General features: G+C 41.1%; 1 protein-coding gene and 1 long non-coding RNA gene across 8 annotated transcripts in view; one reads left to right on the forward strand and one right to left on the reverse strand.

The window, feature by feature from the left end:
- LOC140697684 (uncharacterized) overlaps window positions 1-18,724 on the reverse strand; it is a 31,145-nt gene extending 12,421 nt beyond the window's left edge. Inside the window, exon 1 of the long non-coding RNA XR_012074897.1 lies at window positions 18,593-18,724. This is a non-coding gene — a long non-coding RNA (uncharacterized lncRNA). The remainder of the gene's footprint in view (window positions 1-18,592) is intronic.
- Window positions 18,346-27,685, forward strand: part of ARMC2 (armadillo repeat containing 2) — a 95,124-nt gene continuing 85,784 nt past the window's right edge. For 4 of the 7 annotated variants that reach the window (XM_031680167.2, XM_072965680.1, XM_072965682.1 and 1 more), the window contains exons 1-3: window positions 18,346-18,451; window positions 21,320-21,580; window positions 22,039-22,111. In XM_031680167.2, coding sequence (XP_031536027.1) covers window positions 21,363-21,580; window positions 22,039-22,111 — 291 coding nt within the window. In that variant the 5' untranslated portion in view covers window positions 18,346-18,451; window positions 21,320-21,362. Of the gene's footprint in view, window positions 18,749-21,319; window positions 21,581-22,038; window positions 22,112-27,685 lie in introns of those variants that run through there. The other 3 variants (XM_072965679.1, XM_072965678.1, XM_072965683.1) reach the window with 3 other exon arrangements.

Below are 27,685 nucleotides of genomic sequence, written 5' to 3' on the forward strand. Positions count from 1 at the left end.
TAGCAGTCCAATCTGAAGAACAGAGAGAAAAAAATTGAAGGAAAATAAACAGAGTCACAGAGACTTATGGGATAATATCAAGTGGTCTAACACACATATAATTGGAATCTCAGACAGAAAAGAAAATGGAGGGAAAAAAATCAGAAGAAGTAAAGATAAAAAAAATTTCCCAATTTAGTTAAGGCTATAAATTTACAGATCCCAGGAAGTTGAACAAACCCTAAGTGGGATAAATAAAACACCCAGTGGGATAGAAAACCACATCTAGGCACATTATATAAAAACTTCTGTAATCCAAAGATTAGAAGAAAATTTTGAAAGCTTCCAGAGTGAAACAACACATTTTGTACAGGGGTACAATAATGCATATTACATTTTACTTCTAATAAGAAACAAAAGTGGCTAGAAGACAATGGAATAAAATATTTAAAGAACTGAAAGGAAAAAAACTCATTTACTTGTAAATTCTATCAAACATTTAACAAAGTAGTATCAACTTTATACAGAATCCTTTAGAAAATAAAGGAAAAATAAATACTTCACATCTTCTATTAAGAGACCAGCATAACCCTGCTACCAAAATCTGACAAAGGCATTAACAGAAAAGAAAATTAAAGATCAACATACCTCATGAATATATGATGCAAAAATTCTTAACAAAGTAATGTATCATGACAAAGTAAGTTTTAACCCAAGAATGCAAGGTTAGTTTAACATATAAAATTTCAATAAATGTATTCCACACTAGAAACAGAATAAAAGATTATCACAATAGATGCAAAAAAGGCATTTGACAGAACTCAGCACTCATTCCTGAATTAAAAAAAAAACTCTGAAAATTTGTAATAGAACATTCTCAATCTGATAAAGCATACCTGTGAAAAACCTACAACAAATACCATATCTATTATTGTACAGAATACTTTCCTCTAAGATTAGGGAATGTCTGCATTTATCATTTCTATTTAATGTTACATTGGTGGTGTCAACCATTGTTATAAGGCAAGAAATGAAATTAAAGTTAGAAAGATTAGGAAAGATGAAGTAAAACTGTCTCTATTTGCATATGTTATAATTGTTTATACAGAAAATTCCAAGGAATCAGCAATAATAACAGCAAAAATGTGAAACTAAGAAATGAATTTAGCAAGGTCTCAAGATAGAAAATCTATAAACATAGGTAACTTGTATTTTTGTATACTAGCAGAAAATAATTGGAATATAAAATAAAAACCCAAATCAATTTCATTTAAAATAGCAGTACATTATAAAATGTTTTAGGAATGAATGTAATGGAAGACCTCTACATGGTTGCAAAACCTCTGCCCTGAAAACTATGAAACACTGAAGAGGGAAGCTAAATAAATGGAAAGTTATACTATGTTCATATATTGGGTGATTTAATGTGTTTAAAATGTCAATTTCCCAAACATTAATGTACAGATCCAATGAATCTCAATTGTAATCCCAGCAGAATTATGATTTTATTATAGAAATTGAAAAATAGTTATAAAATGTATATAAAAATGCAAAAGACCTAAAATTGCTGAAACATTCTTGGATAGGAACAAAGGAGTAGACTCAATAATGATCCCCTAAAGATGTTCATGTCCTAATCTCCAGAACCTGTGAGTATGTTACCTTATTAGGCCAAAGAGACTTTGAAGATGAATTAAGGATCTTGAGATGGGACAATATCCTGGATTACTCCAGCAAAATGAATATGAGGGTCCCTATAAGAGGGACAATAGGATTAGAGTGAGAGAAGGTGATACAATATCAGAAGCAGAGATTGGATTGACATGGCCATGAGCCAGAGAACACAGGCAGCCTTTAGAAGCTGAAAGATGAGAAATGGATTCTACCCTGGAGCCTCAGAGGGAACCAGCCCTGAAAACAACTTGATTTTAGCCCTTTAACACTCACCTCAGACCTGTGACCTCAAGAACTTTAAGAGAATAAATTTGTGTTGTTTTAAGCCACTAAGATTGGGATAATTTGTTACAACAGCATTAGGAAACTAATACAGCTCCTATAAAAGACATACACTTTGAAGCTACAGTAATAAAAACAATGTGGTATTGGTATAAAGATAGTCACAACAATCAACGAAACAAAACAGAATCCAGAAACTGAGCCTCACATCTACAGATTATTGATTTTTCACAAAAGTGTCAAAATAATTTAATGAGAAAAGGGAAGTGTTTTCAAAATGGTGCCAGGATAACTGGATATGCACATTTTGAAAGTGAACCTCGATTTCACATAACACACAAAAATTATTTTGAGATGGACTATAGATGTAAACATAAAAGCTAACCACAGAGTATGTACAAGGAAACTCAGGATAATATCTTGACATCCTTGGGTTTGGCAGAAATTGCTCAGACAGGACACAGAAAGGAATAACCATAAAAGAAAATAATTAACAAGTTAGTCTTCATCAAAATTAAATATTCTTCTCATCAAAAGACATTAATAAAATGAATAGAAGTAAAGACTAGAAAATATTCATGAAACATGCATCTGACAAAGAATATATAAAAGAACTTCTACAGCTCCATGATAAAAAATGAACAACTCAATTGGTGTAAAAAGGCAAAATATTTGAACAGACATTTCAGAAATGAAGACACACACTTAACCAACAGCATATGAAAAAGTACTCAACCTCATCAGGAAAATGCAAATGAAAACCACAATGAGATACTACCACATATCCATCAGAAATGGCTAAAATTTAAAAGACTGATAAGGCTAAATGTTAGTGATAATATGGAGTAACTGGAATTCTCATATGTTGGTATATGAAGTCGGATATATGTTGGACTATAAAATGGTACAACCACTTTGGAAAATCGCTTGACAGTGTCATGCGGTTAACATACAGCTGCACTTTGACTTAGTAATTTCATTCCCAGGTATTTATCCAAGAGAAATAAACACACACACACACACACACACACAAACACACACACACACACACACAAAATCAAAAGAACCAAAAAATATTTGTACAAGAATATTCATAGCAGGTTTTTTCACAATAGCCAAAGGCTGAAAGCAACTCACTCTCTATCAACCAGATAGTAAGACCCATGCTACAGTGGTTCTTCCACTGTAAGAACCAGTATTCTCACAAGGGAATACTACTGAGCAATCATCAAGAAGGAATTACTCAACAAAATGAATGAACCTCACGAACACTGTGATGAGTAAAAGAAGGCAGATTCAAGAGTATGTTTCCATTTATGTGATGTTCTAGAACAGGCAAGAAAAATCAAAAGTTAAAAAAACCAAAACAATGGCTTATCTATGAATGGGAGATGACTTAGAGGAGACATGAGGGAACTTTCTGGGGAGATGGAAATGTTCTGTATTGTGATAGGGGCGTCGATTACATGGGAGTATTCATTTGTCAAAATTGTACAGGTAAGATTTGTGTATTTTAATGTGTAGAAATTAACCTAAAAGAACTAACAATAACAATTATAACTGATTGTGTGTGGGGGGAGTCGAGATACAGATGAAAGAAGAACGGCAGGATATTAATAATTGTTGAAGCTGGAGGTTGGATACATGAAGATTCATTTTTTGTTCACTTTGTATGCACTGGAAATTTTAGTAGAAGTTTTAAAAATATAATAACCTGACTACAGCAAGACCCACTGAACATTATCTAGTATTTTTAACTAACTGGAGGTTAAAAATGAGAAATTAAGTGGCTTTCATCATGAATGTGTTTCTCTTCATTTCTTTGATCATTTTCATTTGTTTTAAATAGAAGAGAGGTCATCACTATAATGCAATCTTAATGCTGAACTTTGTAACTAACATTTCCTTGGAGCAGAGACTATAAAGAATTCTAATTTCATTACAAGGTTCACAAGTCTTCATGTTAGCAAATTATACAAGAATATATTTGATAAACCCAAAACATTAAGTTATCAAATTTTTTTTTTAAAATTCCACTGAACTATACACTTAAAAATTGTTAAGATGTTATGTGTATTTTACCACAATTTTAAACATTTATGTAAGCAAAGAAGTTCCAAATGAAGAGATGAGATGGTTTTCTTTTTCCTTCATGTACTCAATATTCATTTCTCTTGCCCTTGGATGTCACATGATACCCATTATGACAGTTCCTGGAAATAGAATACTTTTGAAAATATTTCAAATAGTTATCCTCACATTCCCAACAAGCAAAGATCCAGGATACCAATATTCCCTGAAATTTATAAACATAAATGTTTCATGAACAGTTGTTTTATCTGTAAACTTCTTGATTAGTTTGTTTAATTTTAGCAGCTTATTTTGTATCTGCCTTTTGATTTCATAATTTAAAACCCCAATTTTGGGGTGAAGAAGAAGAAGAAATAGGATGGCTTTCATGTATAAAGAATATTTCAGAATAAATTCACTGAAGCAATCCTTAGAGAAAGAGGTGGCATTGTAGAAGTCAACTTTTTATAACATTTTAATTTGGATTTTCTTCAAGTGTGCAAGCTCTCACTGGAATGTCTCTGGCTGGGCTACTGGGGTGGTTTTGAAATCCCCTTTTTCCGGGGAGCATGGTGGTTTTAGAAACAGAACAGATATCCCCCCAGGGCAGCTTTGGGCAACCAGGCAGCAGGAACGACTCAGCAGCCTTGGCCAGGTAGTAGCGCTGGAGTGAGAGTTTTCTGGAATGAATGAACACCCACTACTATTTTCCATGTTGAGTCATTTGGTTGGAAATGTCAAGTCTTGAGACAAATAATCTGATTGACTGAGCTTGGGTCCTGAACCTGCCCCTGGCTGTTCAGGGTAGGGGTTGGGGAGGAGGGGTGTGGATATTGTGACAGGAAGTCTCTGCCAGAAAGAACCTCCAGTGACAGGACAGAGTGTCTCCAATTACTGTACATAATAGAGGAAATAAAATTTACAAAAGGAAATAGGGTGTTGTTACAGTGGGAGGATAGATGGGTCCACTTTTTAGCAGGAAAGTGGTTCAGGACAGAATTCCTAATATGGCCACACATTACTCATCCATTTCAGGCTCCTCCAGTCCAAGAAGATGACCATGCCTTATGGCATTCTCAATCACCCTGGCAATACTAGACACTGAGTGGGTATATGAGGATACTTTGGGCTGCAGGGAAAACCTCAACTCAACTGGCTCAAACAGTACAAAAAGTATTATTTCACATAACAAGTAATCCTGAGATAGGATGGGTTGGTTGAGTCAGTGCCTAAGTAATGTTATCAATGATCTGGGTTAATTTCATCTTTCTGTTCTGCCATTTTAAGTGTGTCAGTCATTGAATGGCTGCAGCGGCTCCAGGATTCATCCCCGCTCACCACTTAACCAGTGGCAAAACAAAGGGATTATTGTGTCCTTGTGTCTCTCTTTAAGAGTTAAAAAACTTTTCTCAGAAGTCCCTCAGCAGATGTTTTTTCGTGCCTCACTGGTCAGAACTGGGTCTCATGACTTTTTTGCCAGTTACTCTGAAGGAAAATGGAATTTCCACAACTGGCTTAATCAAGATAGCTGAGAGTGGGGCCAGCCTTCCCCAAACTCATGGCCACAAAGAGTAAAATGGACAATTGGACAAAGTTGGGTGAGGTTTGTAGACATTTGTCACATGTGTGGCTCCCTATATTTGAAAATTTCCCCACATTATTAGTTGCAAGGTGGAAGCAAGATTCACCTTCCCAGTTGGCAGCTAAGTTTGGGTGCAGGTATGTTACCTGGGATCCACCAACCTGAAACACTTGCACAAGACTTGAATTTAGAACCAGGAAAAGTGAGGCATCAGTTGCCACTTTTTTGATTGAAGCTGGAGGAGCATTGCAGAAAGACTACGGTTTTTAGACACAGCTGAGCAGTACCATCTGTGCATCATGTCCGTGTTGTAGGTGGCAGTGGCCATGGGTCTCCACTGGAGCAGTTTGGTGGTATGATTTGGGTATTGCTCCAGGTTATATTGTCTTTAAGTCTGATTTTCCAGCCCTCCTGGGGATTGTGCGAGCTCCCATGTGTCCTTAAATAAACTCCTTTCTAGCTTAAGCTAGCTTGAGTTGGTTCTGTTGTTCATTCCCAGGAACTCTGCAAGGAAGAAGTGAGGAATGGCTGTTGGGTAGGGGAAGTAGTATGTACTATAGTAGGGGATCGGTAGGTGGATGGCATTGCATAACACTAGGGGGCTGTATTCTGTGGGGTGCACCCCACTTACAGAGAATAAAATGTGAATGATGCCGCGTAAGTTGTGCCCTGGAGCTGAACCTGGCTTCCTTTCTCCACCGTCCTCCTTGGGGTGGCTCAAAGACCACTACCTCTCTCTGGAAATCTGGTCTTACTGTCTCTCTTTTTAAGCATTTCCAAATAGCTTCCTACCCTGAGTATTCCCTCCCTGGCCTAATGGGTAGGTCTAACTTAATACTGTGTGGGAGAAATCACAGATCAGTCTAGCCAAGTCAAGCCAGGCATAAATAAAGAGGCTAAAAAAAAAAAAAGAGAGATGCTATATAGTCGTGATTTTGTATCCTCTTACAAATAACTAAAAGGAAATGATCCTTCTCTGCAATTTACCTAACATTTTTATTAAACAAACAAATTTATGGTAACTTTAATGAAACTTTCAGTAACAGAAGGAAAACCTGTACTTAGATTCTGCCCCTCCCCCTGCCTTGACACAGCTACCTGTGTTCTTAACATTGTATTATTTGCATATCTCAATGCCTTTCTTAGTACAACTTATTTTAGTTAACCACCAACCACTCCCACTGGATATTTAGAGGGCTTCCAAACTTAGAAATATTGTATTAATTTCACATTAAGCAGGTGTAAAACATTGTCCTGTCTCTGAATAATGCAAATCACTGAATCAGATAAACATCTGAATGGCTCCGCTGGGCACTGCAGTTTTGCATTGCCACCAGCAGCCGGTGAGTGGACCAGTTTTGCTACACCATCGCCAGCAACAAGTATGTTTAAAATATCTTACTAATTTAATAGAAGCAAAATGGAACCTTGTTGTTCTTTTATTTTGTATATTTTAATTATTATTGAGGTTTTGCTGCAATTCTGATTGTGAAGACACCCTCATTCAGCATTGTTGTAGAATGTTCCAAGACCGAGTCAGCACCAGGCTCATGGGTTGTAAATGCTATAACGATGTGCACATTATCAAGAATGTTTCAGAAAGTGCCATGCGGTTTTTTTCAGGAGCTGGTTTTAGGCAGAATTAATCCTTTTAGAGGGTTATTATATTGGATTGTCCTAGTTATTATGTCAAAGGATAGCTTGGGGGAAGGGGATTTCTTCATTTGTCTGAACATTGCTAAACATTTAATTTCAAAACTTCTGCTTACTGCATAATGAAAAATGTTCACTGAACTTGTGGCAGTAAACTGTATTTTTGACATTTGAAAAATCTGAAATAGATTAATATTACAGAATTACACTGGTTCTCGGTAACATCTCTTCTCAAAAATAAAACAGCTATTTTTTTAGATAAATGACTCCTCCTCTTTTTGTCTTATTTTCTCTGCTGCAAACATAAGCAGTCACTTTAAAAAATTAACCATTGAAAGAAATTTACATTTTGGAAAACATGGCTGAATTTTGAATCCTAGTATAGAATTTCTTACAGAAAGCTGGGGTCTTGGAAAACAGAATATTCTTTTTTGAACTGCCTTTTGAAAAGGGAAATTAATTATAACTTTTACTTTTCCAGGCCGTGCCATCCTTGGGGAGGACAAGCAAAAAGTAACAAAAATAGCTTTTGGCTCCAAGTGCCCACCAATGGAAATGCTGAAACCCATGTCCTCTAAGTTCCTTTCTTCCCTAGCAGATGACCCTGTGGATAAACCCTGCATCATGGTGGCTGTTGATTATGCTCCCACTTGGTACCCTCCTCTGCTCTGCCCCCTGGTGGCCTCAGGCTGGCATTGCTGCTGCCTCCACATAGTTTGGCCTTGTTGCCACCCCAGAGGTTCCTCCCCTCTGTCACCACCCCCACCTCATGCCAGCCTCAGGTGTCTACTGACGCTGCTCTCGCTGAGAAGGAGAGGGGTTTGTTTCCTTTACACGTTACTGCAACCACTGTGCAGTCACTCTCTGATAAGTTCATATCCTCGGGATCTAACAGCCCCTTTTCCAGAAAAACTACTCAGTTACCCTGGCCCTAGATCAAAGGACATTTAAGTGACACAATGTATCATTGCCTCAGAAAAGTCTCTCATCCCTCTTCAACAGCTGGAACAACTTGGATAGACATGTGCAGCAGAACGAAGTTTGACCAATACCTACACTGTACAAGAATTAACTCAGAATGGACCAAAGGCTTTTAAATGTTCAGAGTTAAAACTGTAAAACTCTGAGAAGAAAACAGAAGCCTTCATGACCTTGGATTTGGCAATGGAGTCTTAGATACGATGCCAAAAGCACAAGCAACAAAAGAAAAAAAAATCTTGACTAGGAGTGTGGCCAGCCATCATGTATGACTGCACAAAAGGGCCACATCTGCTCTTCAACCTGCAGAAGCTCCTGGAACCCAAGAAGTAACCCTACCTAAGAGGTGTCTTTTATCTCTACACTTGCTATAAAAGCTGCCCTCGTTAGCTCCCAGTGCCCAGAGATATGCTCCCTTGTGTGCCTTTCCTGGCTAACCATTGATTTCTCATGCCTCCATCCCCTTCCTGTGCCTCCGGTCTTCACTCTCACATATCTCATGGTACCACAGACTGCTAGAACCCACTTTCCTTCACAGACCCAGGAAGTGAGGCCCACGGAGTGCGCATGTTTTCTCCCATGTTACAGAGTGGTCAGGGGAAATGTGTGAGGCTTGAACTCAGACTCCAGGCTCTGAGCCCAGGGCTCTTTCCTGGAGGGTTCACATGGGGCCTCTGATGACTGTAGATCTGGGAGGCTGGTGACCCCTACAGGTGCCTGTCTGCAGGAGCTGACTTGCAGGAGAGCTTTTGGCTCACACTGACGCTGACAGAAAAGGAAAGGGTCTGTTGGTGCCTAGAGGAATGAAAAGATAAGAAAATGTGAGGGATGGAGGCGGGATCTGACCCTTAGCCAGGCCTGTGGACTGGGTTTGTGGCCCTGAGGGAGGAGCAGGTGAGAAGTGAGATGCAATATTTCTGAAGGGTCATGTGAGACTCTTGGGGGATGCAGGGCTGCCCTGAGGGCCAGGTGCGCACAGGATCAGGAGAGGCCTCCCCAGCACTCCCACTCCAGGGTGGCAGCGTGGGCAAGGGGCCAGAACCATGCTCCCCAAAGGAAGGGCACCCTCAGCTGGGGCAGCGAGGGGCCCTTGAGATGGTGTGAATCGGGGAACGTGACGGGACTTGTTCCCAAGCACGGGTGAGCCGGCGCAGCCGCAGGCCCTCCCAGAAAGAACTGGCAAGAGGCTGGTGGTGAGGGGTGCTGGTGGGGGGCGGCGGAGGGGGCTGGAGTGACTGTCAGTGGACCGACACCTTGGCACATAAGGGTTACACATTATGAAGCCCTCATTGATTTGTTCATTTATTCAACAGATTTTTATTGAACATCTGTATGTTCCGGCCACCGTTCTTGTATCGAGGACACCCAAAGGTAAGCAAGAGGGACAGCCTTCTACTGTTCGGCATTTACCATCCTTTTAGCTAGGTGCTTCCATTCTCTTTCATTGGGGTTCTCCTCTCCAGGATCCAAATGAACAAGAAGTATAATAAACAATGAGAAAAACAATAACCAAAAAAGAGATGGTTTGGAACACCTTTTAAAACTTCCTATAGAGGCATTTATCTTTCCTTTTGGTGAGGTTCTTGAGAGCAAGGACTATCTGGGAATGGGACACCTGTACTGAGTGCTTAGGGACCATAAAATGATGCTGCTCCATGCCAGATGTGCTTTCCTCGTGGCAAATCATGACATCAAGGTGGGTCCTGGCTGGAAAACTACACTGCCCTCTGCCTGAAGGTGTTCTAGGAGGCCAGCTGGTACAAGATGCAATCACATGGCTTCCTAAGAACTTAAGCCACTTAGTGCAAAGCCTGGTGGATCTTTAGTGTTGGGTGCTAGGCTGAAACAGGGGTGGAGCATCGCATAGTGAGCAATGGTTGGCTGGGGGCTGGGCCCCTGAAGCTTCATTAGAGGGCATGCCAGTGGGGGGTCTGGAACAGCTGCAGCCAACGGGCAGAGAGTAGCAGGGGTCTGGAGGAGCCAGGGGGGTCTCCACTCCTGAGAGCAAATGAGCTGCTCTGAACACTGCCATCTTGCCAAAAATTCCTTCTTTTAGTTTGAGTTTGAGCTCTCAAAATCAAAACCGTTTAAACATTGAAAAGCCTCTGTTTCTATCCAGATCCTAAGAATTGTCACAATGAAATAAACAAAAAAACACCTGATTGACACACCATTCATTTTAACAGTCTTTAGGTGTGAACTTAGAAAACACCCAGAAAGAAGAATTTCACGGAGACTTTTTCAGTGCTGAAACTTCCCAACTTCTTGATCAGTCAAGGCCAGTCCACTGGTTCTCAAGTTTCAGACAGAAACTGTTTTATCCACACTGCATCATGGGATAATCATCCTGTTTACTTCTGAATTTATATTTCCTCTGTGTTTGTATCATAGCTTTTCATTCTATGAGTCTTGCAGAGATGAAATAGGAAAAGAGCGAGCGAAGTGCCTTATTTTCAGCTTTTTATTTTGAGATTTTGCACATTCATATGCAGTTTTAAGAAATGACATGGAGAGGTCCTGAGAGGTCCTATGTGCCCCTTGCTCAGTTTCCTAATGGTAATGTCTTGAGAACGATGTACAATGTCACAGCCAGGGCATTGACACTGACACAATCCATCTTTGTCAGATTTCCTATTTCACATGTACTAGGGTAAGGGCGCATGCACGCATGCGTGCGTGCGTGCATGTGTGTTATGGAATGTGAAGTGTCTGGGGCTCTGACACAAAGTGCTTTGCAAGTGCACAGGGATTATCATGAGGTTTTCATTGTTTTGTGGCTATTACTTTTGCATTCTTGGTAGATAATACTATGAACCCTATTTACGTAGTATATTTTATCTGAATCGCAGAAAGAATTGTATGATTCATCTCATCTCAATGAACACCTGTGCTTAGCATTGTTAGATTTTAAAGATATTGCTATTAGAAGCTCAGATATTGTCAGCCAGATTTGGGACCTGCTAGGATTCCTTCTGTCTGACTAAACCTGAAGCTGGACTCTATTTCCTTGATCACTTGAATTCCCACTGCTAAATTAAACTTTGTTTTCTCTATTTAGATTTTCCTTCTTATCATATTACCAAGATAATACAGTCTTGGGCTGGTAACGCAACAGTACAGAAGTACATTGGTTTACAAATCAAACAAACTGAATTTGAGAGCCCCAAGAAGTGGCAAAGGAATACCCTGGGCGACCCCTACTGAGCTCACGGGTCTCCAGCCTGGCTGGGGGCATTCCCCCTCAGGGCAACTCACTGCCATTTTCACACAAGAGAGAGCTGAGGAGCCTCTCTAGCTGAGAGCCTCAAGCTCCAGGCTCACAGCCTTCTCTGGGGCTGCCAGGTTCTGTGGGGAGACACTTCTCCACAGCGTCATGAGCACAGCACGAGAGGTTTGGGGAACAAGACATTTGACAGGTCAGGTTCTTCTCCCCCTCTGTCCCCTGTCCTTAGTACCTCTGGCCTTTTTTGGGCCTCTGTCCACCCTGACTTTCCAGGGCAGGGGCCAGCCAAGCCACACCCTGGACCCCATTCCCTGGCTCTCACAGCTGAGCCACCTCCCAAATCTCCAACCCTCAGCTCTGCCTCTGGCCACAGCCCCGGCTGTGGAACCCTAGAGCTTGCTGTATCTCGAGGGTCTTTGTATGTAGTTCACCCGCCACATCTTACAGATGAGAAAACTGCAGCTATTCAGGGTCGCACCCCCAAGTGCACAGCTAAAGAGTGTCCAAGGCAGCGTTTGAAGCAGGGTCTCCTGACTCCCAGTCCAGGACTCTACCACAACGTACTTCTCACGTCCCTCCCTCAAATGGCTTCCTCTGCTCTGTGCCCTCGCATGACCTCCATCCTCCAGCTTCTCCCAAACCTCCAGACCAGGACACTCGCCTTTCCCTTTACTTCCTCTTACGACCTAGGCATGTAGCCCACCTCTTCAGGCTTCATCCTCTGGGCCATCCCCAGTCCTGGCCACCCCCATATTTCTGCTCTTTCTTTCTGCTTTCTATTTCTATTTCTGCTCTCCCTCCTAGGCCACGGGACATTGTACAGACAGCCACAAAAGCATCCTGACTAGATCCGCCAAGAACTTGAGCAGTGGAAAACAGGAGGCAGGAGAGAATGGGAAGATACACTTCATCTTCTTTCTCTCTCTGGTGGACTCTCCCAAGGTAAGTTCCACCTTGTAATCCTTCCAGATGAGTGCCAGGGCTGTATAACCATCCTTGCTGAGCGCCCTGGCTTTTTAAGGGTGGGATCCATCCAAAGCCAAGGCAAGGAGGTGGGGAGATGCAAGGAGTGTGCAGGGAATGGCAGCAGGTTGTCTGAGTACATGGGGTGTATGGGAATGCAGCCTACAGGGTCACACTACTGGGGCTTGAATCCTAGATCCACCATTTTTACCAGCTGGGTGACCTGGGCAAGTAAAGAATTTAAACCTCAGTTTTCTTGCATGTAAAATGAGGATAATTGTAGTACTCCAGGATTGAAAGATCTGCTGATTTCAAGTCGTGAAACACTTAGCACAAGGCCTGTTAAAACCCCGAAATAAATCCTGGCCATCATAATGAAGTAGAAGCAGAGGTGGTGGACGGATCCCGGAGAATCTGGAATTTAATTTGGTGGTCAATGGGCAGATGCTGAGAGCTTGTGAGCAGAGACAAGCACATCCAGGACCGTGGTCTCTGACAGTCACTTTAGTTGCTGAGTGCAGGGTGGACTTGGAGCAGGAGGAGAACAGAGTAGGGTCAGAGGGACCTGGTGGAGAGTAGACATAAAGAGTGCCCAAGATGGCATGGTAACCCAGTGAGGCTGGGGGAGACTTGAAGGATAGCACCATGAGTCTGTGAGACTCATCTCTGGGTCATGCATCATTGGGGTCCTCTTTTTTCCTTCTGCTCTGAAACCCAGGATTCTTGTGACATCTCTGCCTCCTCTTGTATCCTGGCTGAGGGCCTCAGACGGGGGACTTCTGACCTTCACTTGGGCTGGGGTTCTCCATGCTGGCTGCTACACATGACAGCCTCCTCAGCAGCTCTAAAAAGTGCTGAGCCCCATTCCCCTGTGCTCCTATCTCCTGGCAACTGGGCCAATACTGGGTTGCATGCTGGGCAGAGATGCTTTTTGAAGCTCTCTGGGTGATTCTAATGGCAGCCTTGATTGGGCAGCAGTGAGGCCAGGAATCACAGCCTTACTTCAGGACTTAGCACCAAACAGAGCATCCTGCCTCAGCATTTCTCTTTTGGTTCTCTCATTCCAATCAGGACGAGCAACTTTCAAAACCTCGTTTGTCGGAATCTAACTCTTTGTTAGACCATGTGACGTTGTGGCAGAGGTGGTCAGCACCTACCCAACAGCCATTGCTCCTTCTTCCTGCTGAACAGAACTCCAGTTTGGTTCAGGTTGTGGCAGCAAAATACTTCCAGAAGATGGGCTCCTCCCACAAACCCCAGGGGATGGAACTTGATTGATCAAAACCAATCATAGTAATAGTAATCCTCTTCATCTCTGCCAGTGACTGCTGTGTGGGCATGGGACACAGTTCTGGCCAATGAAATGTAAGAACACAGCTGAGGCACTTCTGGGAAATCTTTTCCTTCTCAGTGTAAAGACTGTATGGAGAGGGCTCTGCCCCTTTCCTTCCTTCCCTCCTCTGAGACACTGTCATGTGAGAATGCACAGCTAAGTGCTGCCACCAACATCTTGTGACCATATTGGGAGGCATGACTGATACCCCTTAATGCCATCCATGAGCTGCAGGGCAAACCCTGAAACAGCCCACTTCGAGATTTATTGTTAAACAAAATAATATCTCTGGTATTTAACCAACCTCTGTTGGGGTATCCAGTTACAGCTGAAAGCTTCTAAAAGATACTGGCATCCTCACTTGGTAATATCTCACAGGTGAAGTCTGACAAAGAGTAGTGGGTTTCTGATGGTCTCTTTCAACCTACAGGTGGTATTTCAACAGTTGCTTAAGATGAAGCAATTCGTAGTTAAGACTCCTGACTCAGTCCCTGAAAACTAGAACCCTCTCCCATCCAATGAAATGCTAGGTTCTTAGAGACTCTGTAATCAACCAGTAATTAAATGGACCCCCATCATTTAGCACCCCTGGCAACACTTGGCTTGCCTGCTCTGCAAACGTGGCCATGGCCAGAGTGGTAGAGGTGCTGTGATAGGATAACGTGCTTAAAAGCAAAGTTGTAGGGGGGTATGGTATAGCTCAGCAGTAGAGTGCATGCTGAGTGTGCACGAGGTCCTGGGTTCAATCCCCGGAATCTCCATCAAACATACAAAATAAAATGAGCAAAGGTTTAAAGAAAAAAAGGCAGAGTACTATTGAAGGTGCACAAGTAATAGCTGAGCTCCATTAAACAGACTTCATATAATTTTTTTCAGTGAGTAAGTTTTAGGACTGTTCCACAGCTTTGTGTCTATCCAGTTCCATGAAATTAGTTAATTTTCATTGCATTGTAAATTTTCATTAAGTTGCATTCTAATGTATTTGTACCTTTAAATTTGTATGCCAGGACTGCATAGGCTATCAATTTGATGAACTCCTCACAGGGATTGTTATAAAAATATTTTTGTGTGTGTGATAAAAATAATTAAAACACTGAGATTCCAAATTGACAAGAATAGAAAGTGTCTCAAAATGAATATCAGAACTCTAAATTGGTGACATTTATTCCATGCAGAAGCAATGTTTTTTTTGAAGACACAAAACTTAATTTAATAGAAATTTTGTTTGTAGTTCTTACATTCTCAGTATGAGCCGAGCTAGAACCCACTGCCCCACTCAGAAGTGGCCCAGTTCTGGGGGCAGGGAAGAAAGGGAAGGTGGTCAGAGTTCAGGCCCTCGGAACCTCATTCTTCCTCAGTGCTGGAGGGCCAGGGATACCATCCTCTTCCCCTACACCCCTCTGGGATCCAGAGAAGGAGAACAGATGGAATCTTGGGACTGGGGCTTCTCCTCCAGACCACACCCACCCTACCCCAAGTCCCAAGTTGGAGGAGAACTAAGAGATCTGAGGAGAGCAGGGGACAGAAGGTGACAATTTTTTTCCTCTGTGAGTCACATCTGTGTTAGGGTCCTAAAGATCATTGAGGGAATCTTGAGCATTAAAGAAGTTCTTATTTAACTTGTATCTTTTCAGAAATAGATCTAATGTATAAATAAAGAGAAATTCTAGATATTACATATGAAGTATGTGTGATGTAAACCATAATGTAAACTATAAAACCCACTGGTAGCCTGTGGTTAAAAGTAGCTACGAGTTCATTCTGTTGCACTTTTGCATCTTAGGGTATGCGAAATTCTAGTATTACCCATTCTACCACCTATGTAATTCTCACCTTAACTCAAAACCCAGAAATCCAGCAGACATTTTCAAGTGAATGTAAAGATCCTTAAATTCCTCTTGCTCCCTGTAGCCTGACATAGGATATATTTTGAGATGAGTGAGAGGAGAAAATGAAGAACATCTCTTAACAGTGTCAGCAGCCTAGGAGGGTCCTCTCAGTTCCATGAATGAGAGGCCTCAGCCTGAAAAATTACATTTACATGTGTACAATGGTGGACGGTACATGGGACCTGAGCACCAAAAACACCAGGTCTCAGATCACTTAACTCGCTATATGACTGTGGGCAGGTCACTTACCCTCTCTGAACTTCAGTTGTGTCCACTCTCAAATTGGGATAATAATCCCCAAACCAGTGATGTCTCAGGCTTATTCTAAACTCCAAATAAAACAATAAAAATGAACTGCTCCAAATGAAAGCAGTTTGGAAACTATAAAGTGCTTTATAAATGTCAGATACTAACAATCTTTTGTTTTCTTCTTTAATCTTTCTAAAGTATAAGAAATGTCAACAATTTTGTTTCTAAAATAATTCCACTTACAAACTTAACTATGTCAAATTCTGTTAGTCATCAGGTAACCATGGAGGAACAGCCAGGTCAGTATAATAGACCATTTCTATAATATCCTCAATATTCTCCTATTTTGTGTCCTTTGGTAAGGTAAGCTGAGATGCTTTATTGCTTTTAAATAATTCCTTCCTATAATTCTGCCCTTGTCATTCTTTTCAATAGTTCTGATGTGCCTGGCAGACATTTACTGCATTGGGATGGCACTTCACTCTCAGTCACTGGGGCAAGAGATATGTGGGGTTTCCCTTGGACAAGATATGAGGTCATCTTTGGACCCATCTAAAGGGGCTGGAGTGAACTCTGGATTTCTAGAGCATGGGAAGGAGTTGCAAGCAACCAGTGGAATAGCACTGCATCCACTCAGGGTTTCAGGGAGAGCAGTCCCCATTAATGGGAAACTCCAAAGGAGCCAGGAAAGACCCACATGGGTTGCTTTAACCATGGGCCAGGCACAGCAAGCTCAAAGCCATAAACTCCTGGAAGGAGTACTCTACCTCCTGGCTTCTCCTCTCCCCACTTTCTGCCCACCTCCACCCAGGCTGGGTCTCAAGGAACCTCCAGTGAATGGGGAAGTGATGAGCCCAAGCCAGTTGCATCTCTGCTGGGAAAGTCAACTACAGCTTTAAGCCTAAGAAGGGGATGGGGGACGAAGGCTAACTTCCAAGTAAAGTTTGATGCATTTGTTCATATCTTGTACCCAACATTAGAATTTGGGACGAAGCTGTGGTTGAGACTTAGCTACTATAAGACTATCAATTATCTATAAATGAGCAGAAAATACAACTCTACCCAACTTTCTATCCAGGGCTGGGGGAAGATAACCAATACTGAACTATACTTCTAAATGGTACTGAGAGACAAGAATAAAGTTCCATTTTGATCATGTCTTACAAGTTGTGAATTCAAAGTACTAGTCATGGTTTTATATTAAATGAGCAAAGGTCTCTTTGCACAATGGAGTCCACTGACCGGTAAAAGAAACTTGATGATACGATAAATCATGTTGAATCACTGGAAAAGATTTCAACACCGAAGAACATAAATGCTTTGTATTAGGCCCTAAAATTATCCAATCAACTAAGAAATATTTATTGTCTGTTATATGTGAAATCCTGTTGGATATCTTGAAGAATATTTAGATTCCTTTAGTTCAGGCTAATATAATTTCCCTCGTAGCATCATGCATTACACATAGTATGTGCTCAAAAATATTCTCAATTTAATTATTCTTTATAAAATACTTAGCATGAAGGGATGTGGCATTTTTCCAATGTTGACAACAACACTTCAGTGGAAAAATCCCCATACTTATAAAACGTGGTGCAAACCTGAATGGAAAGTGATTATGGTCTCACTTGTATTTAACACTGTAAAGTGTTGCTGAATGGTCTAATAATAAAGAACAGAATTTAAACCAGGAACATATAAGTGGGGTTCTTTTCGTCAATCAACTGCGATAACCCAGTAAGAACAAAAAAAATGATTGCTGGTGAGATGCCTAGACTTGAATCTGTGCCTATCACATACTAGACCTCGGGCCCCTATTTTGTCTCCTGTGAATGGGGATGCCAAGTTGGTGACCTCAGAGTGCCAGGGATGCTCATAAAGATAATATACAGTGAAACATCCTTTGTGAAATCTAAAGTGCTTCACAAATGCAAGGTCTTAAAAGTAAAACTTTAACATTCGTTGACTGCCACATGCATAGCACTTAATCTATTTCTTCCTTCAGTCTTCACGACCACCACAAGACCTAGCTAGGTACAACTATTTCCTTCCGTTTGACAAATGAGGAAACTGAGAGGTTAAGCAACTAGTTCAAGATTATACTGAACGCAGCTTGAACCAGTAAATCCTGAATCTTACCCCTAACACTAAGCTGCCATCCTTATTGTTATTCTGTAGAGGCGGTGAGATCTCCTAGGGGCTCAACAAACGCGGTTCCGTAAACTGCTAATTTAAAAGTAGATGCCTTTCCACCCCCGCTTTTCGACGCGGATCCCTCGCCCTTTCTCGCAGCACCTGACGCTCCCACTCTGATCCTGAAGCCCTTGCCCAGGCTCCTGCCCTCCACCGCCGGCTGGCGCCCAACTTCAGCATTTCCACGCATGCGTTGGGGAGACCTGCGCAGGCCCAGTGGCCGAGCGGCGCTGAGGGAACTCCCACCTCGACTCTGTTGGCCCCACCCCCCCGGGCCCCGCCTGGCCCTTCTGCTGCTCTGCTTCGCGGCTGCTGCTGCCTCGGAAAAGCTGGAGAATGAGCTGAATCTCCGCAGTTGTTACTGTCTCCAACGCTAACCACAGGTGCTTTGGGTCTGGCCGGAAGCCGCCTTCCCTGCGCCCGCTCCCAACTCCTTCCCTGGCCAGCTCCGCCTGCCAGGCGGCTACCTGGCTCTGCAGGGAGGCATCCCGGGCGGCGGGTATAGTTAGTTTGTGTACAGTTACCATGGAGACGCTGGCTGGCCCGGCTTTGCGGGCTGAGCAGCCCGCGGGCAAGCGGACAAGCTGGCAGGGTGAAGATGCTGCTGTGCTCTGCTCTGGTCTGGACCGGTGGAGGAAGGGGCATTGCAGGAAGTAGGGGAGCCGCTGTCCGCGCGGGAGGTGAGGCGGTTCACCGGGAACCTCTCCGTCTTTCTGTCCCTGGATGGGGACAGAGAGTGCCCTGTGCATGCTCTCCGGGTCGGGCCGCGGCTGTCTTTATTTCTATAAATTTTGAGCTTTTAGCCAAGCGCGTGGTGCTTAGTAGAAACTCAGTAGTATTTGTTGAATGAAAGTGTGATAGACTAAGGAGCTTTGTCTAGGCAGTGATCCAGCCAAGGTCACACAAATTGTCATCTGGGCTCTTCTAGGCAACAGAGTTACAATAAATAAATAAGTGTATGTGCAACAATATACATTAAAATAAATCATATATGCGTAACCCTTTTATCCATTCCCACGAGTATCACAGCAGATCCTCCATCTCACCCTGGTGAATTACTTGGTAGAAAAGCAAGTACCACTCTTTATTTGTAACCTTTTTTGTGAATCTACCAAATTCTGATTAGTTGTGTTTTGACATAGCTGATAATCCATAAAATACTTAATAAAAATTCTGTTTTCATAAAGCACAACACCCTGGTTTAAATTTTAAAATACATAAAATGTATGGAAACACTGAACAATGCCATTTCCTTTCTCCTGCAACTTCTTTTTTTAAAGGCAGTTTTTCATTCATAGGAAAAATTTTTGTTGTATCCTTTTATTACATAGCTCTTGGACAGTGGTTAATGTTTTTTAAGGGCCAGGTACCATGCTGAAGCACTTTACATGGATTATGTTATTCTCAGAACAGTTACTATTACAACACACATTTTACAGACGAGGAAACTGAAGCTCAGAGAAGTTAGAAGCCCTGGTGGAGGTTAAATCGCTGTAAATTGTCAGAGTATTTGAACCCTTACTCCAGCATCTAAGCATTTAACCACTGCTTCTTTGGATACTCATATTAACACAAAAGTCATTCAAAATCATGGTAACGGTCTTGAGTATTTGATCTGTAGGAAAAAGAGTATGGAGATGGCCAGTCTTTCCCCTGTTGCAAACATCCTGATAGTGCAGTGTTGCATTTAGCAAGAAGGATCCGCTTCAGGTGACTGACTATTTGCAGCACAGGTAAAGACAGATTCTGTTACTCACAGCTGAAAGCTTCCAAAAGATTGGCATCCTCACTTGGTAATGCCTCACAGGTGAAGTCTGATAAAGAATAGCAGGTTTCTGATGGTCTCTTTCAACCTATAGATGGTACTTCAGCAGTTGTTTAAGATGACGCAATTTGTAGTTAAGACTCCTGACTCAGTCCCTGAAAACTAGAACCCTCTCCCATCCAATGAAATGCTAGGTTCTTAGAGACTCTGTAATCAACCAGTAATTAAATGGACCCTCATCATTTAGCACCCTTGGCAACATTTGGCTTGCCTGCTCTGCAAACGTGGCTGTGGCCTGAGTGGTGGAGGTGCTGTCATAGGATAATGTGCTGAAAAGCAAAGTAAGTTGTTGCGGGGTGTAGTACAGCTCAGCGGTAGAGTGCATGCTGGGCGTGCTTGAGGTCCTGAGTTCAATCCCCAGAATCTCCATCAAGTAAACACCTGGCATATTCACCTGGAACACGTTGTGGGTAGTTATCATCATATTGTTTTCCTCAAAAACTCTTAGGGTGGATAGAACAAAACATATGTTCTTGTTTATTGTTAAGAATCATAATAAATCCTCTTTAGTTGTCTAAGAAATCACCTGTTGATTCTACTTACAGAAATGGAGTCTTTTTCATTTCCTTGGGCATATGTCACAAAAACTTGTTTTCTTTTTTTGTAGAAATTATTCTAAAATTGGGCAGCTGAAATATATGAATAATTTCTAGACCTCTGTCTCCCTGGAGATATAACTTTCTCAGGGGATTAAAGTTTTTCATTTTGTTTTTTAAATGAACACCTAATACTATACACTAATTAGTACACGACTTTAACTCTTTAACTGGGCAGTAGCTTGGGAAAGGATATTTGGTATTTGGTATTGATATTTGGTATTTATTCATGGTAGGACACTATCTCAAATAGAAGGTGATTCGAATCAACTCATTCAAATATATAGGCAAATGTAAGGCTAAACCTTTCTGAGTGTACAAACTACAGTGATAAAAGCTAATATAGTTTGGAAAGAGGCCCCATCTGACTAACTTTAACTTTATACTCACATTTTGTGTGCGGGGCAGTGGAAAAGAAACGGAAACTTCGGTTAAAAATGTTAACAGAACCACCACCACATACACATACCATGTGTTTTTTATGTATTGGAGATTATCAGATGGTTTTCCCTTCCTGCTCTGGATTCTTTCACAGTTTATTCTCTTGCACTCCGGTTTAGCTTTCATTCTGGATCTCTTCCCCGCACATCATTTCCCTCAATCACATGTGTTCCCAGAGGCTTAACTGCTGTCATCCTGTGTTTTTGAAGGCTCTTCTCCCATCTTTATCTTCTAACTGTAACTGCCTGGTAGATTTTTAATGAAAAGATGTGATTTTTTTTCAAGTTCAATGTAGAATAATGGTTTAAGCATGTATGAGTAGCTTTTAAACACTCCTTTCTAAATGACTGAATGAAAATAGTTGATTTTTTTTTACCATTTATTTGCAGGGTGTGGTGTTTATCTGAAGAACATTTTACTTTAAAAGGAAAGATGCTGTCTCCAAATGATAAAAAGTTAGAAAAGCTGGATCCATTTTACCGACCTTCAGTGTCCAAGCAGAAGACAAGCGCAGAAATCATAAGTGAAGCACGAAATGCCTTGAGAACTGTTAGGACCCAAAGACCACTTACACCACTGGAAGACCAAAGAAAACTATTTGGATCCGCATCTTCAAGAACACCAGAAAATAGACCTCCATCCTCCTTCAGGTATGTGACATTTCTCTTGCCTGTACACTCAGATGTGTAAACCACCAGATGACATTTTCCCTTAATTCTAATTGTGGATAGTTGCTTTCTAAGTTTGACTTCTCGTGTCTGTTCAAGATTTCTAAAGATAATTCCAGACCTTGGGTCCAAGAAGTTGCTTTGGTTTGAAATGGTTAATAGTGGTTGATATGAAAGAAGTGATATGAAAGAAGCTTTAAAAAGAATCACTATAAACATTTCTTCTTTTCATTATTCAGTATTTTTAATCCTCCTAAAATCAACAAAAAGAATATGAATAAAATGTGTAAAGTACTGTGCTTCTTTAAAAATTACTTCTTCCTCAAGGTTATGCACTGAATGCTTTTAGTTGTTTGGGGACTAGAGTTCACTAACATATACTAGAAATAAAAGAAATGATGCTTTGCAAACTAACATTTTTGTTCCATCTCCTGCGCTAGTGTCCATGCGTCCAGTTTTGAGTCCTCTGATTCCAAGCCCATCTCTGGCACCCGTCTCAGTCCTCTAGAGCTTGTGAGTACTTTGTATTACCATGAGTGCTGTGAAATGGAATTGGTCCCAATTACTTGGAATCAGCACTTATATATGCTAAGAAAGTGACCACATAGACCTAAATGTATTAATAATTTAATATGAAAGAAAATTCTTTTTCATTTTTTCAAATATAATGGTTAGTATCTAATGAAACACTTCTATTATTCACCTATAGTTTGATAGTGGAAGAGTTTTAGAAATATATAGAAACCTGGCAAAAAATGTTTCACAGTATTTTTTTAAGTTACAAATATATATTTTATTTTTCATAGTTACATATACAAGTAAACTATAGGTGCATGTATATTGAGTGAAAGATTTCTTACCAAAAAAACCCTCCACTGGTCTCTTGTCCCTTTATTTTTCATTCTCCCTTCCACAGCGGCTCTCACTTTAAACTCTCTTGGCACATTCTTTTGGTGTTGAGATCCAAACTTTTAAATAACACAGTGTCTTGCTGCTCTCTGACTTATGAGCTTGAGGAATTATCTAATGACTTCCCACTAGGGAAGATGAAGATTTAATTCTTGTCTGTCCTCCCACGCCTCCTCACAGCACATTCACCCTTTCTATCCCCACTGCTACTCCCAATATAGATATATCATAATTTTGGCTAGGTCCCTTTTCTCTGACTGTGATTATATAAATCCTGTTTATAGATGGGCCTTGAACTAATGATAATTAATGATGATTACTTCTCCTTCCCTACACTATTTTTTGTTTTCCCTGGTGTTAATTGCCTTGCTTTTTTAGTTTTATATTATTACTGTTTTAACTCCAAACTCTTCCCCAGTGGTCTAGGTCTCCTTCTTATACCCAGGCACATGAGATGTTCTATTGATTCATCTCCTTGGAGAACCTTCCACTCTCCCTCCTGGACCACTTGCCCTGGGCATCTGGTGCACACCTTGCTCCTCCTTCCCATGGTGGCTTTCCTGGTTCCTATATTCCAAGTCCTCCCCTTTGTTGATTTACTCTTGTTTTAGTGGAAAACTCCCTTCAATAGCTTCTTGAGGAAGGAGGTATGGGAAATAAATTATTTGAGACCTTGACTGCTGATGCACTCTGGAAATTTGCAGAATTTTTCTTTTTGTTCCCAGTGTTATGAAATGTCACAATGCTGGGCATTTTCAATGTAGAATCTTGTACCCTTCAGTTCTGGAAAGTGTCCTTGAAATTATTTTGATGTCTTCCCCTCTTTTCTGTTCTGTTTACCTTTTCTAGAATGTATTATTTGAATGTAGGAGCCCCTGAACTGGCACTTCAGTTTTTCTTATTTTCTCTTTTCTCTTTCTCATATCATTTTTTGGATGAGACTTTATCTTCTAATCCTTTTATTGAGTCCTTTTCATTTCTACTATTGTATTTTTAATTTTCAAAAGCTTTCCCCCACCCCTAAATTATCTTTTTTTAATATATAGTATTCTGTTCTTTTTTCATGGTTGTAGCATTTTATCTGCATGTATTAATGGTAGTTTTGATTTTTGAATTGTTTTCTTCTCCTGAAATCTCTGTTGCTCTGTGTGTGTGTGTGTGTGTGTGTGTGTGTGTGTGTGTGTGGCTTGAAAAAACAAATTTTTATTTTCTCACAGTTCTAAAGGTTAGGAGTCCAAGATCAAGATGGCAGTAGAGTTGATTTCTTCTGAGGCTTTTCTCCTTGGCTTATAGATAACCATCTTCTCCCAGTGTCTTTACATGGTCTGTCCTCTGTGTCTCTGTTGCAGTTTTATATTTGTCTTGGTCTCTCTGTTTTCATATCAGAGGCTCTCCTCTGATAGCTCTACTGCTTGTTTGGCTGTTCTTATTTGAGAGTGGAGGCATGTGGAAGGTGTTGGTCAACCCATAGACAGTACCTACCCAAACCTTCATTTAGAGGGGTTTGGCTGGGCTGTGCTGTTTGTAAGACCCCCCAGTAGCAGTAGCTTTACGGCTTTCCTTGTGGGCTAGTCAGTTCTCTATAGAAGTATCTTTCAAGCTTTTTCTTAGAGAATAAAGGCTTCCAGGAGCCAGGAGGAAGAAGTTAGGAATGCCTAGCATTCAGTACATAAATGCTCAGTTAATATCTATGTTTATGTTAACCCTCAATTGTGCCTAGTTAGCTGATTCAGAGACCCTCTGTTTTATCCTCTCCAGAGAATAAATGTCCCACCTAATCCTGGATCAGTAGCCTGACTGTGTGGAGCTGGGAGGGAAGGAATTATACAAACTTTCAACCAGTTCTCCTTATTTTAGACACCCCTCCCTTGATGCCCCTGCTACCGCAAGCACCTGGTAATACCAGTTCCTTAGACTTTCATGGAATTGGGATGTCAGTCAAGCTGCTGCTCCATTTTTATTACTGTATATGTGTGTGCATATGTTTGTTTTTGATCAACTATGTTAAAGTAAACTTCAGACCTTCTAAGACTTCATCCACGAAAGTGTGCATTTCATACGCACAGGGGCAGTCTCCTACACAACCACAATGCTGTCATCACAGCTCAGAAAATTAACATTACCCAGTAGAATCATTTAATGTATCATCCATGTCCAAATGACCCCAATTGTCTCAAAATGCATCTGTGTTCCCAAAGTACTTATCAAAATGTCTCCGTGGGGGAGATCATACTTGTTCTTATATTGCAGATGAGAGAAATAAGATTCCAAAATTGTGACGATGAACCAGTGTGCAGTAAGTGCTTTGTCAGCCATTACTGATACATGGCTTCTTGCACCTACAACCGTGGAAATCATTTGGGTTTTGAGCCAGCTACAACAAGAAGACCCCCAGTTTGGCAGCCCAGTGGGTCTACCTTGTAGAGTGACTCTCTATTCTATAGTTCTGTCATTTGAAACTCCTATGAATTGCTTTATTTTTATTGCTGTAGTTTTTTGGGACTCAACTCAGTTTCGTCCTACTCTTTCCAAAAATCTCAGTTTCTAGAGTTCACCTGGTCCCTGTCAAACTATGGTTCTTGGACTGCAGAATTAGTTGTTAGGCAAAGGTTATGTTGGCCTTTGCTTCTGTTTAGGGTCGTTGCAATTAAATTTCTTCACTGCAGAATGGTTGGGTGCTATGTGCAAAGTAAAAGCAGGCTAAGAATAATTCCTTTAGTTTGTAATTTTTTTGTGATAGTGGATTATGTAAGGATCTCAGATATGTTTCATTTTAAATAAAAATTAAAGTTTGGACTGCCTAGTCAGAAAATCTGAAAGTGGTCTCAGACTGCCTCCCCTTCCAGGTTATTTCCTCCTTTCTGCTTCCCCTTTTAAAGAATGCTTTGACTCTGGTCACCTCTAAATTGACAAAGGGAAGAGATCAGGTGAAATAGGAGCAGAGGGCGAGGGAGCAGGATCAGGACCACTGGAAGGTGGGGGTGAGGTGTTGTGTGCAAAGGGACACCATTGCTGAGAGAATCTGTGAAGATCTAACCAATTGAAATGTCAGCACTTTCTAGATCAGGGAAAATCTGTCTCAGACTAATTTGCCTTGGAATAATTCCTCACCGAGCAGTCAGTCGGTCAGCGAAGAGGGACCCAGAGAGCAGCCCATTCCAGCTCCTACATTTCACAAATCCACTCAGCTCTTCGCACTTGTACGTTGCCCCTTCTCTCCATTTCTCCCCCGATTTCTGGCTTGTGCTTCCCCCACGCCCTCTAGCAGGGGTGGGCTGCCTCCACTCAGGACTGCCCTGGGCTTCAGAGGGAGACGGAAGCACTGGGCACTCCCATCTCGGCTGGCCCCTTGGAGTTCCCACCAGCACCTGTACTCTTACAAACAGGAGGAAGGCACTGCAATTCACAGTCTGCCATGAGCACTTGTATCCACCTGCCACGTAGGTGTGCCACATACATCTTTCTTTCTTAGCAGCTCTGCACCTCCCCACGACAGCTCTGAGATGTGGGCGGTTGTGTGGTGGTAATTACTCCCACGTGCATTCTGCCTGTCTGGTTAGCTGATGTTCTGATTTCTGTACACAGGAACAGCTGCTCTCATACTTTGGGTTGTGTAAAGTAGGGAAAGAGATAGAGGAGATAGGAAATTTTGTCTTTTATCATTATCATTGTCAAAATAGAACTCTCTCTGTGTTTCCTAAACCTACAAAGCCCAGTCATTTAAGCTGCTAGTATTTTTATTAAACTTTTTATTGACATACAGAAAAGACACAGATCATCAGAATGCAGCCTGATAAATTTACACAAACTCAACAGACAGTAAACAGCATTGCAAAAAAGAAAAAATAGATCATTATCAGCCCCCCGCCCCAGAAACCACCTTCCCAGGGTGACTACTGTCCTGATTTCTCACCTCATAGATTAGATTAGTTTCAGCTAGTTGTTTTTTTTTAAATAGGAACTGAGCTCCAAGCATTTGACAAGTAAAACAAAACTGAATATATATATGTATATATATATATATATATATATATATATATATATCAAAGTATATGTATATATTATACATATATATTTAAAGAGATTTAGAAGCCCATCTATCCATCTATATCTTGGTGATAGGGGAGATCCAGGGTAAGAAAAAGCAGAATGAGAATGTCAAAGCAGTGTTTTTGCTTTCACAATTTCTGAAACGAATGGTGACATTACAGCAGTGAGTCACATGCTGAGTGTGACAGAGGAGCCCAGAGTACCTGTGGAGAAAATCATAGTAATAGAAATGTGCAAACAATTACCACATCCAAAGGTTATGTGCTTGGGGGAATTTTTAATACATATTTGCTTTTGAACTTCCAAGAGGTGTGTGTGTTCTGTTGCTTTACAAATTAAATCGTAGAAACTTTCTGCAGTGGGAGGTCATGGACCCCCTTTTCCAGTCTTCATGTAGAATGAGACCCCCACCTTCCCATCTGGTGATCCAGACAGGTCAGAAATTGGTCAGAGCCCACTGCAGTGGGATGAGAGTCAAGGCCAATAAGACCCCTTACATATTTTAGGAATGTTGTCTTCTTTGGTTGGGTTGTTCTGTGGAAATAGTCTTTCAGTCTTCAATAGACCAGTTTTATCAACCAGGACAGATCTTAAAACCTGACTTTGCCAGTGTCCTTGGGTATACTCCATTTACTGGTTAGTGTCATAACGCAAATCTTGAGGGAGGGGTTCTCAAGTGAAGATTTAAACTCACTTGAAATATTCTCTGAATTCTAAGATGCAATGAATTTTACAAGAAAAAAAATTTTCCTGTTGTGCTTCCTAAAAGCCATTTTGCTCCACAAAGTGAAAGAACATTTTTGTAGAACCTAGCCTGATAGAAATTGATAGCTTGTTTCATTTTCCCTTGAAGAATTAAAGATGTAGCACTTTATACTTTAAGTAGTCCAATGAGATATATGTTCAAATGGGGTAAATAATTTAGTAAAGGCCAATAGCAAAATGGAACTAATTTTTTATAATACACAACAATGGCTAATTTTGCACTAGGAAAATGATGGCTTTTGTTAAGGAGCTGTTTAGGGGATTGATCTTGCCATCCGGAGATAATTCAGTTATTCTCTTTTGGGTAAAAATTAGCTTTACAAAACCGTATTTTCTCTTTTTGTAAGATCTTTTATTTAGTAT

This window comes from Vicugna pacos, chromosome 8 (assembly GCF_048564905.1).
Source record: "Vicugna pacos chromosome 8, VicPac4, whole genome shotgun sequence".
Taxonomy (NCBI): domain Eukaryota; kingdom Metazoa; phylum Chordata; class Mammalia; order Artiodactyla; family Camelidae; genus Vicugna; species Vicugna pacos.